The sequence below is a fragment of the Acinonyx jubatus genome, chromosome C2 (genome assembly GCF_027475565.1).
Source record: "Acinonyx jubatus isolate Ajub_Pintada_27869175 chromosome C2, VMU_Ajub_asm_v1.0, whole genome shotgun sequence".
Taxonomy (NCBI): Eukaryota; Metazoa; Chordata; class Mammalia; order Carnivora; family Felidae; genus Acinonyx; species Acinonyx jubatus.
The window spans coordinates 64,422,265-64,439,523 of NC_069384.1; the positions used below are offsets into that span (position 1 = coordinate 64,422,265).

Genomic DNA, 17,259 nt, shown 5'->3' on the forward strand with positions numbered 1-17,259 from the left:
ATCTCTTGCGAGCAACTCCACAAATGGTATATAACTTCAAGTAAATGTTACCTAAAACAAAGTTTTAGATGCAACTGTTCATTTATATATAACTCTTCGTATCAATAGTTATTTAAAATTCATCCTACTTTTACTATAACTACTAAAATAAGAAAGGTTATATCAAAGAAGTTGGAAACTATAAATAAGCTCCTATCAAACAAATGAGATTTATAACCGTTCTCTTGAACACAGGACACTGAATTTTAAACATATTGTAGGAAAACCTTCTAAAAATAACTAGCACAACTCATGTGGAAGTAAAGAAATTAATTTGTAATTGTAGTCAATTATATTTGGACACGTCACATATTCAGCTTGAATCCATCTTAATAACTAATCTAGCTCCAAGTGATAAAATATAGTGTTATAGAGCTGTTACCTCTGAGATGAGGGCCCATACAAGCCTCCTTGCAAGCATCACTGTGATGAATGCTGCCAGGTGGTAATCAATGAGATGAAAATTCTGTTAAGAGAAACAAATCACTGCATCAGAAAGAAATATGTGTATCTGGCTGCAAATATTACACCAAAATGTTTGCCCCCTCAAAAGATCTTCCTTACATCACCTTACATATACAGACCACAAGAATTTAAAAGCTCTTGAAGAGACTACCTACCTTCTATTTCTCCTTTCATGAAAAACTGCTTTAACTTTACAAACACTATTTTAAACTATCTGGAATGTATTCCTCTCCTTTCTTTGAAAGTTTACTGTGTTGAAAGGAAAAGACTATAGCTTTGAGTTAAAAAGTGATAACTTGCAGAATTATAGCAAGAATAACTTATTTAAAATGCCATATTTATAGTAAGTGTCAAATGTAATGGATGAGATGGAACTCTTAGCGTTCAGGAGTTAATATTTTTGGTCTCTCTATGCAAGCTTATGTTAATCTAATTGGGCATCTACTAACCTAAACTCCCTCCTGGCTGATATATCAATTATATTCACTTTGGTCTTTCTCTTTAACTTGATTTTAACAACGTGTCCTCTATTTGATCTCTTCTTCCTAAGAAATGACAGCATTATCTAGATGTTGCATATGGTTCCTTCTAATTCTAAGCCTATATAAATAATAAGCAAAATGAAAAATCATTAGCAACAAACAAAACTGGGATGTATTTTCATCTTGATGGTCAAAAGGTCAATAGCTTTCCACAGTCCTTCTTCAAAAGCTGAATTTCTTAATTCAGTCAGTAAATATGTTCTGGGCACCCACAATGTGCTCCAAGTACTCTTCTTGATACTGACGATACACTGCTGAAGAATGACAGACAAGGTTCCTGCTCTCCTGGATCTTACTTTTTATTGTGCTGTGAGAGGCAAAGGGGATAGCAGAGATTACTAGTTGTCTCTTCTGCCATCATAGTCAAATTTAAGTGGGCACTGACTCCTAGCTAACTATAGGTTTATTTCCATGCCTCCCTTGCAAAAACTACTTATAGCTAAGGGATGTGAACGAAGTGATATATATAACTTCCAAGCCATGCCCTTAAAGGAAAGAGCTGTCTTTCTCCTTTCCTCCTTCCTGCTGGCCATATGTGCTGACAGGAGTCAGAGTAGCTATCTTGGACTATGATTTGGAAGAAGCATGTTGGAGCTGGCAGAGCAATAGAAACAAAGAGGTGCCACACTGGCATATCACCTACTTAATTTTTTTTTTTTTAATTTATTTTGAGAAAGAGAGCATGAGAGATCACAAGCAGGGGAGGGGCAGAGAGAGAGAGAGAGAGAATCCCAAGTAGGCTCTGCTCTGTCAGTGCAGAGCCCAATGTGGGGCTTGATCCCACAAACTGTGAGATTGTAACCTGAGCCAAAACCAAGAGCTGACGCTCTACTGACTGAACTACCCAGATGCCCCTCACCTGCTTAATTCTTATTTCATAAGGAAATAAAGTTCTATTCTGCTTTAGCCACCCTGTTACAGCAGCTAAAGCCATATCTTTCATAAATTTGTTTAAGTGTAAGGGCAATGACAAGCTAATAAGCAAAAGCATTTTAGACAGTTATAACTGCTCCCAAGAAATAAGACCGTGATAAATAATAACTGGGATGAGAGGTGCAGAGTCAACTTAAATTGTTGGTTAGGGAGGATATCTCTGAGACTGTGGCATTTGGATTGGGAGCTGAATGACAAAAAAGCATCACCCATGACAAGAGCTGAGGGCAGAGAACACCAGGAAGAGGGAAAAGCAATCACAGAAGCCCTAAGACAGGAATATATATGCCTGATGGGTCTGAAAATCAGCAAGAGGGCTGGAATGAGGTAATGAGCAAAAAAAGATTGAGTTTACATATATTATTTAAAAAAATTTTTTTAATGTTTGTTTTTTTTGAGGGACAGAGAGACAGAGTGTGAGCAGGCAAGGGGCAGAGAGAGAGAGGGAGACACAGAATCTGAAGCAGGCTCCAGGCTCTGCACTGTCAGCATAGAGCCTGATGCTGGGCTTGAACTCACAGTTGGAACTCACGAACTGTGAGATCATGACTCGAGCTGAAGTCGGACGCTCAACCGACTGAGCCACCCAGGTCCCCCATATTTAAAAATTTTTTAACGTTTGAGAGAGAGAGACAGAATGTGAGTGGGAGAGGGGCAGAGAGAGATGGAAACTCAAAATATGAAGCAGGATCCAGGCTCTGAGCCATCAGCACAGAGCGTGACACAGGGCCCGAACCTACAAGTCATATGATCATGACCTGAGCCGAAGCTGGATGTCCAGCCAACTGGGCCACCCAGGCGCCCCTTAGCTTTTTTTTTTTTTTTTTTTTTTTAACATTTATTTATTTTTGAGAGAGAGAGCACACACACAGGCACAGAGAGAGGGAGAGAGAATCCCAAGCAGGCTCTGCACTGTAAGCGCAGAGCCGGACACAGGGCTTGATCCCATGAACCTTGAGATTACAACCTGAGCCAAAATCAGAGTTGGACATCTAACCAACTGAGCCACCCAGGTACCCCTATACCCTCTTAGCTTTGAGATTCCTTCTTGCTCACCCCACTCCTCCAAAATAATGCAAACAAATTTACTACACCCCCTACCTAATGTTTGAGGGTCGTATTTATGGTCTTATTTATGGACTATCACCAGTCCATCTAAGACATTTTTGTATCAAAAGATTTAAGTGCCTAATGTATCATATTGTTAAGCAAATTTTGTTATATTCTGAATCACCGAAAACTGGTAATTCTGTAAACCAGAATATCTGATTAATCACCCTTCACTCCTGACTATTCTGAATAGTTTACTATGCTACTTCTAGCTTTTATGTTTCTTAGGGTTAAAATTTACTCGGCTAATGTCTTGATAGCTAGAACAATACTTTACTTATTCAGGGGATCTACATTTTCTTTTAGATAATTATTAAGATTTTGAAATGGAAAAAGAAAAACCTAATATATAAGTCTGACAAATTTCTGAGTCAGACACACATAATAAAAAAAGACCACTAGTTGAGATCTAAGTCCCTTCTAGAGCATCCCAGTCACATAGCCATCTGCTATGTTTGAATACCTTCAGTCACAGGAAGTAACTAGGTCTCTGGAGCCCATTCATCTTTGAACAGCTCACTGAATCAGGCCCCTCTCAGATGGATGGGCTAAAATCTTACTTGCTGTTCCACAGATGTTATTCTTTGCTTCACAAGTGAACTTTAAATTTTGTGTGAGCTAGGACCATATATGGCAGATAAGTGAGCCAATCCACAGAATAACCTGTTTTAAGTGTGCTTTCCTCTACTGCACAGACCAGAAAGCTAAAAACTACATTTCCAGACTTTCTTACAACTGAAGTTCTAGATTTGACTTAGTTTCTGCCAACCATAAGCATTACATAAAATCTGAATTCAGAACTGAGTGAAATGGGGCAGGGTAAAAGGCACTCATTTTTGTTGTTATGAGTCAGAGCAAAAGAAGCATAATTCTGGACTCAGCAGCTATAGTAGTAGCTTCTTGATTATGACAGGAGCACTGGCTCCCTTTGTTGCAAGGCAACATTTGTAGGGGACTTTTAAAAGAACTCTTGCCAGAAACATTTGACTGAGAGAAGAGTTCTTTGATCAGCTTACGAATTTAACAACTGAGAAGTTTCCATGGAATGGCAAAGTGAAAACTGAATAATGAACTACCCAGCAAGTACTTATGGAGTAAATACCGAATAAATACAAAAAGTAAAGCATAGCATTGAGTGAGCACTCATTCTGTCACTACTATGATTTTGAGCCAGCTTTAGAATCTTTAGATCTCATATTTCTCATTTATAAAATGGGAACCAGAAAGTAGTACCTGTTTTTAGAAGGAGTAAATAAGATAATACTTGCAAAGAATAGTAAGCAATGAATGTTTGTCAATGTCATCGTTAAGATAATGAGGAATTTACTTAAAGAGCTACATAGCTGGAAGAAGCCTTAAAGATCATCTAATCCAACCTCTTCATTTTACAACAACATGGCCAAAGAAGGGTAAAGTACAGTTCCTGCACTCAATAAATTCATAATCCAGGAGAAAAGGCTATTAAAAAAAAAAAGCACACAATTTGGCACTGAATCATTACAAGTTTTTTTTTGTTTTGTTTTCTGGAATAACACAAGCAGGAAAGTTTATTAAACCACAAAGTACACTCTTGATATGTAAGAGCAAGTGAGCTCACGAGAGCTGTGCCAAATCGTTACAATTCTTAAATAAACCAAAATTCTCTTACTTGGTATTAAGTAGGTGTATCATCAATATGCAAAGAAATTTTTTTTTAATATTTATTTATTTTTGAGAGAGAGAGAGAGAGAGAGAGACACACAGGCAGACAGACAGGAGAGAAGAGAGGAGACATAGAATCCAAAGCAGGATCCAGGCTCTGAGCTATCAGCGAAGAGCCCAACATAGGGCTTAAACCCATGAACTGGGAGATAATGACCTGAGTTGAACTTGGATGGTTAACCAACCGAGCTACCCAGGTGACCCGAAAATTCTTTTTTTTAAAGTTTACTTATTTTGAGAGACAGCGAGGATGAGTGGGGAAGGAGTAAAGAGAGAAAGATGGGGGGGGGGGGGAGGAGAGGGAGAGAGACAGAGAGAGAGAGAGAATCCCAAGCAGGGCTTCAGTGTGGAGCCTCATGCAGGGCTCAAATTCACAAACCATGAGATTATGACCTAAGCTGAAACCAAGAGTCAGTCACTTAACCAACTGAGCCACCCAGAGTCCCCGGAAAGAAAATTCTTAATAGTTAATTCCAGGAACAACCAAATGATACAAGTTTTGTTTTGTTTTGTTTAATGTTTATTCCCTTCCCATATCATTTTGAAGATTTTGGTCCACATTTGAGTCCTATGTTTACCAGGCCAAGGAAGTTTTCTAATCTTGATAAGTCCCAGATACATAAACTACCCAGCACAATAGTCTTCTTTCTCCTAGAGTGTATCTCCACTACCCACCCAAATCTGCCACTGCCAACCACTTACCTATCAAGTAACCTGAGCACCCTTACTTGTTACTTTATATACCCATCTATGCAGAACCTTCTCTGCACTGAGATTGTCCCAGCTCTCCTAAAGAAATGGAAAAATCACAGAAGAAACCTACAATATATTCTGACATACTTCAGCAAAGATAGTCTTTGTCTCCATTTTATTTTTGTAACAGCGCCCAATTTTATTCATCATAACAATAAAACCTATGAAAGGATTAGAATTTCTAGCCTCCTTGCAGTTAGGAGTGGAAGCATGTGACAATGATGTGAGCCTGGCCCACAAGACACTCTCCTTCATACTTCCCTATGCTCTTTCCCCTTTCTGGCTGACGGAGATGGACCACAGCCACCTTGGAAGCCACATACTGGAAGACAGAAGAGTCTCCATCTGGGTCCCCTGACTGACCACATGGAAGCATGCTAATCCTGTGAACCAAAACAACTGCCTCAGATATTACGTGTTTGAAGCATTATACAATTTTAGGTTTATCTGTTATAGAAGCAGCCATTATCCTAAAATAGCCATTAAAAAGATAAATTTCCTAGAATTTAATCATATTGGCACCTTAAATATCCAACAAATTTAAGACAGTGTAAAGAAAGCTAAGTATCAAAACTCTTTCTTGATATTATTGTAACAAATTATTTAAATGTTTTTTGTATTTTCATTTATATTTCATTTATATTTTTACTTTGTCTGGTCAAGGACCAAAGACAGATATTTATATTTTAACAATCTTATGAGATTAGTTTTTAAAGTAATCTGTGGTTTAACAGAAAAACATTTTATTGAAAGAAAAATTATGAAGACAAGTAATTTGTACACATAGGCTTTCCACTAGTTTCTTGGTTAAGTCACATAAAGGCCTATTAAGACTTACCAGTGAAGTACAAGAAGCAGGATGATTGTAAGGATACCACCACACTGTTTTATAGATATTGATATATTGGATGAACAGAGCAACCAGCAGGTAGATGAAAAAGAGAAATTCAAAGAGCAGGCTCCCATCCACAGGCAAATCAGGAATTTGGCAATGACGAACAGGACCTGGGGTGATTAAGGCTGTGATAGGTGGGACCGGAAGGCCAATAGCACTACCATTCCTGAAAAAGAAAACTACGGTTAACTCAAATGGTGACAGTTTTCAGAGTTATAGAGCATAAAAGGACCCTGCTTCCTTCCCCATTAACCTTTTAGATGTTGGCCTTCCCCCAAACTCTCTCCTAGGATGTCCTACTTGTCTCTCCCTCTATGCACACTCTCTCAGTGATCTAACATGTGGCCACAGCTTCCATGATCTCCAATGTGCTGAAAACTAAAATGTTTCTCCATAGAGCTCACCGCTGAGTTTCAAACCCACGTTATCATGCTATCTACTGGACATTGCTGTGTTCTTCCTCCTATAGTCTTGATCCTAGTTCATGGCCCACTCAGTAGCTGCCAAAATCAGAAACTTGGGAGTCATATTAGAACTTTCCTCTGCCTCTCCATACCTAATCACTCTCTAAATCTTATATATTCCACTTTGTAAAACTTTTTCTACACTGTACCCTCCTCTCTAAACCCAATGCCTTAGTTCAAGCAGTTACCATTTTTTACCTAAAACCATTGAAGTAATCTCCTTAAAATTGACTCTATTAAATTCTCCAACCTGCCTTCAGAGATCTTTCTAAAGTGAAATTGATAGTGTTACTGTCTTGTCTAAAACTCTTTAATGGCTCTCTACTGCCAACAGGATAATATCCAGAAATTTTCAGTATGTCCTATGAGGCTCTCTACTTAACAGATTAGCCTCATCTCTTATCACGCCTCCATATGCAACCTATAGAATACCCATGCTATTTGCTGTCTGTGAACATACATGCTATTCTTTTGTACATGCTATTCCTTTAACCAGCAAAACCATTCAAAACCACCTTCCTTAACCTCTCACTTACACATTTACTGACAAAATGCTTCAAGACTTTTTTTTTTTATTTTTTTAAATGTTTATTTATTTTTGAGACGGAGAGAGACAAAGCATGAGCAGGGGAGGGGCAGAGAGGGAGACACAGAATCTGAAGCAGGCTCCAGGCTCTGAGCTGTCAACACAGAGCCTGACATGGGGCTAAAACCCACAAACCATGAGATCATGACACGGGGCTCGAACTTGTCAACTGCGAGATCATGACCTAAGCTGAAGTCAGAGGTCAACCGACTGAGCTACCCAGGCGCCCCCTTCAGGACTTTCTTTAAATGATCAAGCATATCCTCCGTGCAGCTTACTATGAGTCACTCAGTCAAAACTAATTCACCTCACCTCTGTGCCACCATTATACCTAAATTATGCCTTTATTATTGTACTTTCCATTACTGTTACGTTATTTTTGTATACATCTATGCTTTGTCTATTAAATCATAATCTTAAGAACAGAGACTGTACTTTTCCTAGTTCACTGCACATATATACCTTTATGTTGAGAAGACAGCAGACTAATATATAGTCACAAAAGAGGTATCTTTTAAAACACAAATTAAAATATGGAGATTTTAATCCCCATCTTCTTGCTGTTCTTTCCTCCCGGATTTTTTATAGGTCAGAAATAGCTGGGCTATCTAAAATGATAAGATGGGGCCGGGGGGGGGGGGTGGGGTAAGGAATAAACTTTTCAATTGTTTATATGCCTGGGAATAGTTACAGAGATTTAAGGTCTACTTTTGTTTACACACCAAGGAAAAGAGGCTCGGTTCAGATATTTCCAAAGAATATTCTAGAGAGGGAACAATATCAGCATTGCCGTTCTACTCTAAGATTCCCAAATATAGAATTGTAGCATTAGTATGTGACATTTACAGTACTTTAAGTGACTCATGGGAATATGAACTCTGCTCATTCTCAACAGTTAAGAATACCATGGCAGAATCTCAGAAGAGCTAGAAGGGAAGAACAGGAATGGGGGGAGGGTAGGTAAAAACTGTAAAAGTTTCCTCCTCTCATTCCCAGAGCATACTCCAATAGAACAAGCTTACCAATGAGTAGGTTGTGAATTACCAGTAGGTCTCATAACCTTACCTGCTCAATCATAAACCCATAATTATCATACCATAGCCCTCCAGTGTGTTATGGGACATGCGCCACCGCACAATTCCAAGAGGTGCACTCACACAGAATAAAATGTGAAAGGTGTGCAGTTGTACAAGTTGGTGGACTTCAATGAAGGGGATTAATGCCAACAGCCAAGCCATTCCCTCTCCCCAGTTAATAATCAATGAGATAAGGAAATAAATTCTGATGAGAAGTTACAAGGTTAAGAGCCTCTACTCTAGAACATGCTGAAAATTCTTATTCTTCTTCAGTCAAAAATACATGAAAGGAGAAAGCATGCTAAATTATTTGCTATTATTTAAAGGTTAAAAAGGTTCTGACAGTTTTTCCCAAGTAAAGAAGACAAATGTGCTTCTGCAGTTAACAAATTCAACAAAATGCTGGGCTTCAAGAAATATTCAAAACAAAGTGCAGAAGCTCTACACTTGTGATATTCTATACAGCCTTGGCTATTATACTTCAAAAAACAAAGAGACAAAGGTCAAATAAAGTGATGTAGAGCATCTGAGGGGAAAAAGAGTTTTATTCTAATTTGAAAACTTAAGAGGAGGTAAGATCAAAGTTCTTAAAAAAAGGCAGCTAAAATAAACAGACTTTGTCTATACATCTCAAAAAATTAGAGTAATAAAATAATAATATTATTAAACAATAGTATTATAAATAGTATTATTAAATAATAATAAAAGTATTATTTTTCTAACAGGATATAAAAATAGATGCGAAAAAGCAAAATAACACAAATGTCTGAGATACAATGTGGGTAGTCCTAGTCTAAACAGACCAGCTGTAGTCTTTGAGAAAGTAACTTTATATTCTTGAGCCTCAGTTTCTTCACCTGTAATACAAGAGTTAGAATAGATTCTCTTTAAAGAATTATTTTCAATGTTAACATAGAATATTCTCTTTCAAATTATGCTACAGGTCCCTAAATCATGCCCAGGCTTGAGGTTCACTAGGAAAATTCAAAGGGCTTGGCATATAGTTATGTTCACAGCTAAGATTTATTACAACAAAAGGATACAAATCAAAATCAGCAGAGGGAATAGGTACATGGGGTAAAGTTTGGAGGAAACCAGGTGCAAACTTCCAAGAGTCCTTTTCAGTGGAGTCATTTAGGACCCACTTAAATCCTTGAGCAACTACCTGTGACAACACATGTGAAATGCTGTCTATCAGGAAGGCTTATTAGAGACTTAACACCCAAGGTTTTTACCAAGGTTTTAGCTAAGCATATGGATACAGCAAGAAAGATTCCAAGGAATAAAGAAGAATTAGAAGGGATGGAGAAAGCAGTGATCATTTGGACATAACAAAGCATAAGCAAGGATAAAACAAAGAAAAAAATCACTCTTAGTCTTTCTCAAATAAGATTCTCCTTCAACTAAAAGCTCTCCAGGAAACTCAGAAATTCACAGCATATTCTTCTTCTTTAGAAGGCAATCATTGAAGCACTTTTCCTATGAACAAATTCCTGCTCCCCATAAGAAAAAAGGAGGACAGGGAACTACAGAATTCAACCTTTACTTTTTTTTAACGTTCATTTTTGAGAGAGAGAGAGAGAGAGAGAGAGAGAGAGAAAGCGCACGTGCACAAGTAGGGCAGGGGCAGAGAGAGAGAGGGATGGAGACACAGTAGGGCTCTGCGCTATTGCAGAGCCTGATGTGGGGCTCGAAGTCATGAACCATGAGACCATGGGATCATGATCTGAGCTGAAGTCTAATGCTTAACCAACTGAGCTACCCAAGCGCCCCTGGATTTCAATCTTGATTGTGTCACTCAACTAGCTCTTTGACATTCTCAAGTTAACTTCACCAATCAGGCCACAAACACCTACCAAATACAGGCAAATGTTCTCTTCTCCAGCTGACCTGTATCTTGCAGAATCAAATATATCATCCAAAATTATATCACACTTAAGCAATTATCTATTAGTACTCTACAGACACTCCAGAAGTGAGTTCTCTAGTCTGGATTCTGTCTTACTTTGTACACATTCTTCCTAAAACTATTTTCTAGGCCACCTACCACTGCTATTATCCATATTTCTTATAATCCTTTCTAGGTGGTATGTAATAACCTATTCTAGGCTGCTTCTTTCCCATCAAGAAACAAATACAGAACCACCTTCCAAAATAACCTCTGTAGGTAAAAGTGTCACAACATAATTCAATAATAGTTTTAGTGACTTTTCAAGCCATAAAAAGTGCCAGGAAGAGAGAAGTGCACAAAAAACATGAGGAAGGCTGAAAAGGCAACAAGAGTCCAGATTGCTAGTAATACTGAAAACTAGAATCCAAACAAGAGAAAACTCTATTTAGAAAGGAAGCAGAAATTACGTGACAAAAGTTATCTTGATCAAACACTTGATAAAGTAAAAGCCATCTCTTTCCACTGCTATATGACTGAAACTCCTCATGAAGTGAGTTACCCTGGATAGGATTAGAAATAATCCATCCTAACTTCTGAAAATTAGGAACAAAGATAAATTTCCATTAAAAAGGCCAAATTCTTTACTCTCATACAACATGAGATAAGTCTTACAATGTTTGGGTTACAACTGATAGTTTATTCATTTCAAACAATTTTTTGAAGAAAATAATTTGTAAGATCCTTGATAGAATATGACTTACAGTTTTAGAATTTCACATTAACTGTCAGTTTTAATTTGTCCTCCCCTGTCCAAAAAAAGAATGTTAGTAAGTAGTTAAACAACCACATTTGTCTTATACTTTAAATTCACTTCTCCCTTCTTTTAATGGCTAAAAAAGGTGATGACTAGAATTTGAATTATCAGCTGTAAGAACAGGACTACTTTCACTTTGTGGGCCCCATATCACAACTTTCCACTCCAAAGTACTCTGAAATACTGAGCTTTCATTCTTCAAGAGCAGGATTGCTACAAATAATCTTGATAAGCAAATTATCATAATAGCATGATGACTGCTGTCATACTGATCATAGGATATTACAAATTATGCATAGTCTTATTTCTTCTTTACCTGTTCCTCAGGCCTGTTCCATTGCCACAGCCCCCACCAACCAAAGTCTGTAAAGAAGGTAAAGCTGTACGGCTTAGCTGCTGCCGACTAGGGCCCCTCCTTCCACCGGGCATGTCCGGGAACCAATCTGCTTCCAGTGCCACCTGTAGTTGCAATCCAGGTTAATGGCTGTCAACCTGTTTCAACTCTGAACAAAAGAAAAGACATTTAAACATCAGTTTACTATTTTTAAACTAGTCAAGGTAACAAAACAACCAGAAAAACTGAATGAGTAGGCCTTGTAAAACTAGATTTTCAAATAAATGCTCCCCCAGGGTCTATTACCTACTTTACTTTGATGAAAGGACTACGCAAACTCTAATGGGTCAGAAGCCTAAGTTGTGATCTAAGCTCTGGTCAGCATTAGGTTAAGTCACAATTTGTGTCTTTGGTCAGCTGACTTGTGTCATATGAAAAATATTACCATCAGGTAGAAGTTAACAAGAAACACCTAACAAACACATTTCCAATTCAATATTACAGATATTTCACAGTGAACTACCTGAAATACAGGAGAATCACCACTGTCCAAAATGTTGTGCTTTGTTATCAAGGGATCTGGGTTCTGAGATCAGATGTGCCACATATCATCTGACTGTAACTGAGTCACTTTACCTCTGAGTTTGTTTCTTCAAAAGTGTTCCTTGTCCTACAGAGGTGATTGTCAGGACCGACAAAGATGGATGAAAGTACACCAGTTGGCCTTTTAAGTCTTTAAAAGAATTGTTCAAGTTGTAACTCCATATGTTAGAGTGTAAATATTAGAAAGAGCTATAGTGGATGGCCACTATACTGGCGTGAAATCATTTAAAAATTACTGAAACTGCAGGATTAAAAGGCAAATAACAGATAAAGACCTCCCCCCCCAATCGAAAAGAAACTGTATCTTGATCAATTTACGGCAAAAACATGGCTCTGCCAATACGTACACCAAAATCTACTTCCTAAATAATACAACTTAAAAACGACATCCTGGAAAAACGTTTTCAAACGTTACTGCAGATTGATCCGATATTCCTTATTCCTAACAGCCTTCGGCGGTAGACTAAGAAACCCCAGGTAAGACAAAACATTCAAACCGCTAGATGTAGGGACTGCTGGTCCTTGCTCAGTTAACGAGGGAAAGAAAAGTGTGAAGCAAAAAACTGGGATAGAATAGGCGAGGGGATGAGGTGAAGGAAGGCAAATGGCAAGAGACCACAAACTTCAACAGACTGGCCCCTAAGAGGGGACAAACGACAAAGAGGTTCCCGCGGCGCAACCCAGAGGACCGAAGCACGCCGGGCAGTCGGACAGCGCATACTGTACATGCGGGAATACTCACGCATGGAGGAGGCCCAGCCGGTGGGGCGGGATCCCTGGGAGGAGGCGGCGGCTTTACAGGCTGGACCCCAGGCAAGAGAATTCCCTCCCCGCGTTGAAGAGCTCCAAACGAGCTGCTTGTCCGCAGGCCGTCCCCGCCCGGAAAGTTGAGAAAAGGTGTCCAGGCTTCGGGCTGCCAGCCCCCGCCCCAGCCCCAGGTCAGTGCCAGAGTCAGAGCCAGAGCTAAAGCTAAAGGAAGCGCCCGGCCCCGTCAGCACTCAACCTCAGCCTCCATTACCGCGGAGCTGAGCAGACGTGGCAGCGCACGGCAATGACGTCAGCTCCGCGACCGCCGCTGCCCCAGCGTCTAGCTGGCCCCCGGAACTGCTCTTGCAGTATGAAGAGCCAGCACCCCACCCACTCCTGCATGCACCTGCGCAGTGGGACTCTCCTTCTTCATTGGCTTGTGGTCCAACCTACCCAGCCAACGCTGGCCGAAGTATTTCCTTCCTGGACTTCTACGATGCGTTGGCACCATGCTAGGGGTCCTTATTGTGTCTCTTGGACTCTCCTTAACAGCTACGTACAAGTTATCGTCCCAATTTTACAGACGGAGGAGATTCGGAGCCGTCACCCACGGTCACGTCACCGCCAGATAAAGGAGTTCAAGTCGCGATGTCCTGCTTCATCATCCAGTCTGCGTCTATTGTATGTGAATTAAAGGACTGGATGGATGCTGGAGTTAATACTACAGATTGCTCAGTCTATTGAAAGAGGCGAGACACCAGGAAAACACAGTCATTACAATTACAGTAAATGCAACATTAAAAGTATGCCCAGGGGTGCCTGGGTGGCTCAGTTGGTTGAGCCTCCTAGTTCGGCTCAGGTCATGATCTCGTTGTGGGTTCGAGCCTCCCTCCCTCCCCCTCCCCGTCAGGCTCTGTGTTGACATCTCAGAGCCTGGAGTCTGCTTCAGATTCTGTGTGTGTGTGTCTCTCTCTACCCCTCCCCCTCCTGCTCATGCTCTCTCTGTCGCTCTCAAAAATAAACATTAAAAAAAACCCATTTTTTAAAAGTATGCCCAAAGTCCAGATATTAGCATGCAATTCAGTGTAATAAATTCTGGGGGATGGTGTTGGCGCATTTACCAAGAAAGACACGGCAAGCTTGGGGGTTAAAGGGAAAACTGCAAGAATGAATAGGTTTTCATGAAAGGCTAGCTTTTAGTAAAGGAAGTGACATAAAAAAGTAAAATGGTGGGTAATATGATGAATCAGAAACTGCCAATAGTTTACTATTAGAAAAAGAGTAAAAGTGTCAAAAAGAGTAGGTATATGAGATCTCGCGCTCCAGAGATGTTAAGCACCTTAAGAGAAAGCCCTCTCTGTGGAGTACATGATTAGTTAACCTTTATTGAGAGTCGTTGCGGTGCCAGGCACTAGACTAGTGCCTTTACATATTTCATTTAAATCTCATATTGCTTTGATGCTATCATTGTTCCTATTTTACAGAGGAAACAAATTTTAAGAGAAGTTAAATAACTTGTTGAAAATAACCGCACTAATAAGTGGCAAAGCCAGAATTTAGAGCCAGAATGACCGATATCAAAACCATTAAAGTTAGTAATATTCCAAATATTCTTACTGTCCTAAGGTACTACAGAACTTTCATTCATGAATATGTAAAACTCAACATAGATTATTACATATTTTCATAATTTTGTACATTTATTTTATATTTGCTCTGTTAACTGCTTCCTGGCTTGCTACATTGAAATTCCTTTGCCACTTTTCTGTTGGCTCCCCAGCATCCTCCATTCATTCAGCAAGTATTTATTTAGCGCCTACTGTGTACCAGGCATTGTCTAAGTGAACAAGACAGATATGTTCCTGACCTCCTGGACTTATATTCTAGTGCAGGAAGCATTTAATAAATAAAATACGTTACTAGTATTATGGAGACAAACAGGGGCTAAGGTAGAAAATAAGGAAGGTGCCATTTTGAGGGGATATGTGTTTGAGGGAATGGTATTTCAGTAGAAGCCTGAATGTTGGGAAGGAACCAGAGGCAAAGATGGGAGGGAAAAGCAGTCAAGATAGAAAACAAAACTTATGCAGAAATTCTAAGGTGTGTTAGAGCTTGGCATGTTTGAGAAACAACACAAAGCTGTATAGCTAGGTCATGGTGAGCAAAGGAGAATGTGGCATGACTTGAATTTGAAGAGCAGGAAGAGCTTGAACATGGAGGGTCTTTCAAACCAGATTTTTTACATCTTAAATTAGTGGCGGGCACAGGACTCAGAAATCTGTGATTTTCATAGCTCTAGGATTCTGCTTATTTACATATGGGAACCACTGGAATAAACTATCTCATCTGTTAGGAAAATGAGACAATTATTTCTGGGGGTTCACATGCAGCCTATCTCCCAATGTCTTGATGTTCTTCCACATAAACATTGTAAAGTTGCAGAAAATATTGATTTATTCTCGTTTTAAAGACATTATAATAGAAGGTTATTTCCATTTTCATCTGACAGAAAACTGAAATTATGGAAAATAAAAACTCTTATTAAAGTTTTAAAAATTATTCTCCACTATATTCATTTTAGACTACCTTTGAAGGGTTACTGTGGTGTTTGTCTACATAACACATTGTTTTAGTTATGTGCTTTTTAAACATTTATTTATTTATTTTGAGAAAGAGAGAGAGAGAGAGCACAAGCAGGGGGAGGGGCAGAGAGAAGAGAGAGAGAATCCCAAGCAGGTTCTGCACCATCAGCAGAGAGCCTGATGTGGGGCTCGAGCCCATGAACTGTGAGATCATGACCTGAACTGAAATCAAGAGTCAGATGCTTAACCAACTGAGACACCCAGGTGCCCTAGTTATGTGCTTTTGATGAACCACTGATTTTGACGTACTACACGTCTTCCTAAAGTAGAAGCAACAAATTTCAAGGTTTCATTTGGATCCCTGAAGAAGTCTTGTATAATATAGTGTTGAGGATCCATTTTCTCTTCTTGCCTACTCACTCCCCCGAAGTGAGTGATATAACCCAGTCCTAACTAATTAACATTATTTTATCTTCCACAACTCCTCAATGTGCATCCTACTACCATCTCTACTACTATCAATCTAAGTTCTACCCTGACCTTCTGCAAATTATGGCTCCCCATTTTTAGTGTCTCCAGCACACTATTCCTTAACTGTAATATTTCCTTTTCATTTCAATATACCCCTGCCCTTTTCCAAATTTCCACCTCACATTGATCTTTGTTTCTCTCTACTGAAGCCAATAACAATTACATATTGCCTTATGTTATAAATAATCTCTGGGGAAGTGTATTTGTCTTCCCACCAGTTCTAAACTCAAGGACACAGATCTCATCTCTCATACTTTCATGTATTTCCAGAGCCTAGAATGTTGCCTTGTACATTTTAGACAGTGAATAAATACTTGTATGATTATTATATATACCTATGTATAACTGTACACATATACTGTCCCGTATAATGTTACCCACAGATTTTTCCCATGTTTAAGTCACTTCAATTGTTATAAGATAAAAATTCCTATTACAAAGAGATTTGTTCTATACTGTTTTCCAACCCTTGAGTTCTAAAAGTGCTGTACATATTCAGGTACTCAACAAATCTATACTATTTAATAAGAGGCAGTTTGAGGGGCACCTGGGTGGTCAGCCTCCAACTCAATTTCAGCTCAGGTCATGATCTCACAGTTGTGAGACCCAGCTCTGCATGGAGCCTAAGATTCTCTCTCTCCTGCCCCTTTCCCTCACCTGGACTCTCGCGCTTTCTCTTGCTCTCTCAAAAAAAAAAAAAAAAAAAAAAAAAAAAGTTTGATCTCATACAAAAACTTCTAGCCTATGTTGTACCACTAACTATGAAGCTGTGGGCAAAAAACAGCCTCTCTGATCTTCAGTTTTCTGGCTGCAGAGAATAAGGTGTTTTAAATATGCTACAGAATGTAAGGAATTACCATTAATAGACTTATTTTCCCAGGGGATGCCATTTATTCACTCTCTCCTGGGCTTCGATTGTATGAGAAAAAGTGAGGAAGAGAGAAAGGGAGAGAAAGATACATTTTGAAACTTTCACTACACCCGGCGACATGAAGCAGCTGCTAACTATACAGCTTGGCTCGGAACAAACGAGGCGGGACTATGCACACGCCTCCACCACAGCACTCGGCTCAAGTGCCAGAGCGGTACTCCCTAAGAAACTCTGCCGCAGGCCGGGACTTGGGGGCGGGGAGGCGGAGTGGTGCGCGGCCATCTCTGTGAGGGGCGGCCCTCCGCCCACGTGGTGCGGCACC

The 17,259-nt window shown here is 39.5% G+C and overlaps 1 protein-coding gene across 1 annotated transcript in view; it reads right to left on the reverse strand.

The window, feature by feature from the left end:
• Positions 1-13,267, reverse strand: part of TMEM39A (transmembrane protein 39A) — a 30,640-nt gene extending 17,373 nt beyond the window's left edge. Inside the window, exons 1-4 of the mRNA XM_015064631.3 lie at positions 12,949-13,267; positions 11,586-11,772; positions 6,382-6,604; positions 422-505 (exon numbers count right to left, since the gene is read on the reverse strand). Of these exons, the coding sequence (XP_014920117.1) occupies positions 422-505; positions 6,382-6,604; positions 11,586-11,698 (420 nt within the window). The 5' untranslated portion in view covers positions 11,699-11,772; positions 12,949-13,267. The remainder of the gene's footprint in view (positions 1-421; positions 506-6,381; positions 6,605-11,585; positions 11,773-12,948) is intronic.
• Between the last annotated feature and the right edge of the window lie 3,992 nt (positions 13,268-17,259).